The sequence below is a fragment of the Ammodytes marinus genome (genome assembly GCF_949987685.1).
Source record: "Ammodytes marinus genome assembly, contig: scaffold_117, whole genome shotgun sequence".
Classification (NCBI taxonomy): Eukaryota; Metazoa; Chordata; class Actinopteri; order Uranoscopiformes; family Ammodytidae; genus Ammodytes; species Ammodytes marinus.
In genome coordinates this window covers 2,501-5,000 of record NW_027648298.1, presented here as the reverse complement: position 1 = coordinate 5,000, position 2,500 = coordinate 2,501, and the positions used below count along the sequence as shown (strand labels likewise).

At 38.6% G+C, this 2,500-nt stretch overlaps 1 protein-coding gene across 1 annotated transcript in view; it reads left to right on the top strand.

Annotated features, from left to right (window-relative positions):
- LOC307270788 (transcriptional-regulating factor 1-like) overlaps positions 1-2,500 on the top strand; it is a gene marked incomplete at its 5' end in the record, with an annotated part of 8,753 nt that overhangs the window by 4,168 nt on the left and 2,085 nt on the right. The window contains 4 exons of the mRNA XM_080054670.1: positions 601-799; positions 1,197-1,272; positions 1,553-1,692; positions 1,823-1,926. Of these exons, the coding sequence (XP_079910796.1) occupies positions 601-799; positions 1,197-1,272; positions 1,553-1,692; positions 1,823-1,926 (519 nt within the window). The remainder of the gene's footprint in view (positions 1-600; positions 800-1,196; positions 1,273-1,552; positions 1,693-1,822; positions 1,927-2,500) is intronic.

Sequence of the window (2,500 nt, the reverse complement as noted above, 5' to 3'; positions counted from 1 at the left end):
AACGGAAAATTGTAATCGGCGATGTCTTTTTTCTTTACAACAGTCTAGCACCCGGCTGTAGGGCACTAGCTTTTACGGTGCTTTATTATTTTGTAAAACTACAACCTAAAAATAAAGGAATAATAAACATCAGTTCAAGAGCAGATCATCATTCAGCCGGGGATGCTACAAGAGTCACATAAAATCTGTATTTAAAGCTGCAGTGTGTAGAATTTTGGGTTTTATTTCCTAGCAGATTTTGTAGAAAGTAATTATAATATCCATAAGTACATTTAATTTAGTGCATAATAGCTGAACATTTTTTTTTTTATTATTATTTTTTCCCTTAGAAAGAGTCTCATATGTGTCCATATTTCTGCATATTTTGGACCAAGGCCTAGTGCCGCCATCTTGAAAGTGTCAGTTGGAATGTCATCAGGTGCATTGTTTAAAATTTAGAATTGTTCTTGTCCTTGAAGGCCACTGTAGCTTCTGTTATTATTCTAAAGGGTTGGGGTTACCCAGGGAGCGTTGCATTCTAGAACTTTGTAGAACTTTCTTGATGATGTCACATTACACACTGCACCTTCAATTCGAACCTTTTATTTTACGGATCCAAAGACTCACGGATCAGCGAGCGATGGAGATGGTGATGTCACTGATGATGTCATACAGGAAGTAGCAGTCAGCCATTTTGGCCCCAGTGTCTCAGTGCACTACACCCCTCCTGCCATGCTGTGTCCGGTCCGCTCGGCTCCGGGGCTGTTCTGCTCTCTCTCCACCGGGGGGCAGCAGAGAGCGCACACCGTACGGCTGCACAGTAAGTCCATGCTACGATATAATATTCTATTCTTATTTTGATATTTCATTTAAATATGTTTATATTACACCTTATATATATATATATACACTTTAATTTTATTTGTGCTATTTTTTTGCACAATTTTTTTTTTATTATTAATTTATATCTAAAATGTATTCGTAGAATGTCTTTGTACTATTATGAATATTTTTTAGTTTATTTATTTAAATAGAATTTTATTTATTTATTATATTTTTTTATAATCATAATTGTTATATTTATATAATATCATATTTCAACTATTTTTTGCTTGCTTATTTAATACATTTTTATTTATTTTAATTTTTTAACATTGTTTATAATTTGATTATTTCCTTATTCCTGATTGGATAACAGCTTGTGTTCTGATTGGCAGATGGACTCAATGATCTAGTTGCCGTGGAAACTGAGACCCCTCCCCTTGGAACGCTAACGACAACGATCAATAAGCCGTATGTTAAATTTAAACCTCTCATGTCAATCAATAATTTTTGAGCAAAAAGCAAAACAGGGGGGCGCCCTTAGCTCAGTTGGTAGGGCGCCCCCCCCCCATCGGCCTCGGCCAGCAGCGGACCCGGGTTCGATTCCAGCCCGCGGTCGTTCTCTGCATGTCACTCCCCTCTCTGCCCCATTTCAACTCTGTCTCTACACTATCAATATAGCATAAAAATGCCCAAAAAAAATCTTAAAAAAAAAAAATCAGACCTTTTGAATGTGAGCTGTCAATCACAGGCGGATCAATATAGGGCGGGGCTTCCAGGCTCAAGTCCCGCCTCTCAGGAAATGGAAACACACAAACTCCAACTCCCACGATGCACTGCTGCTGTGGACGCCCTGGGCTGAACTGGAGAGTCCTGTCAATCAACAGAGAGGTGCAAACAATCAGACGCGCGCACACACACACACACACACACACACACACACGTACACACACACACACACACACACACACACACACACACAGTTTTAGTGTATTGACTGCCTGCCTGTCTGTCTGTCCAGTTGAAGCTCTGTTGTTGATGTCGCGCTGCAGCGTGGTGAAAGGGGGCGGGGCCAATCCAGACTCTGTCCTCTCCAGCCTATCAGAGTCCAGGGGAGACTTCCTGGTAAAAAAAATATATATTTATTTTATTAAACCTGCAGTGTGTAGAATTTTGGGTTTTATTTCCTAGCAGATTTTGTAGAAAGTAATTATAATATCCATAAGTACATTTAGTTTAGTGCATAATAGCTGAATTTTTTTTTTCAATTATTATTTTTTCCTTTAGAAAGGGTCTCATATGTCCGTATTTCTGCATATCTTGGACCAAGGCCTAGTGCCGCCATCTTGAAAGCGTCATAGTTGGAATGTCATCAGGTGCATTGTTTAAAATGTAGAATTGTTATTGTCCTTGAAGGCCACTGTAGCTTCTGTTATTATTCTAAAGGGTTGGGGTTACCCAGGGAGCGTTGCATTCTAGAACTTTGTAGAACTTTCTTGATGATGTCATATTACACACTGCACCTTTAACCTTATTATTCAAATTTTTTTCTTTTTCTGTTCCTTTTGCATGTGTTAAGTGTATCTCCTGCCTGTATTCAAGGGACACTGTGTAACATTTTAAGTAATTTATCAGCTAAAATCAATATCCTCACTCACTCGTAAATATGTCCTCAGTTGAGTAAAATCACCTCTGCCAA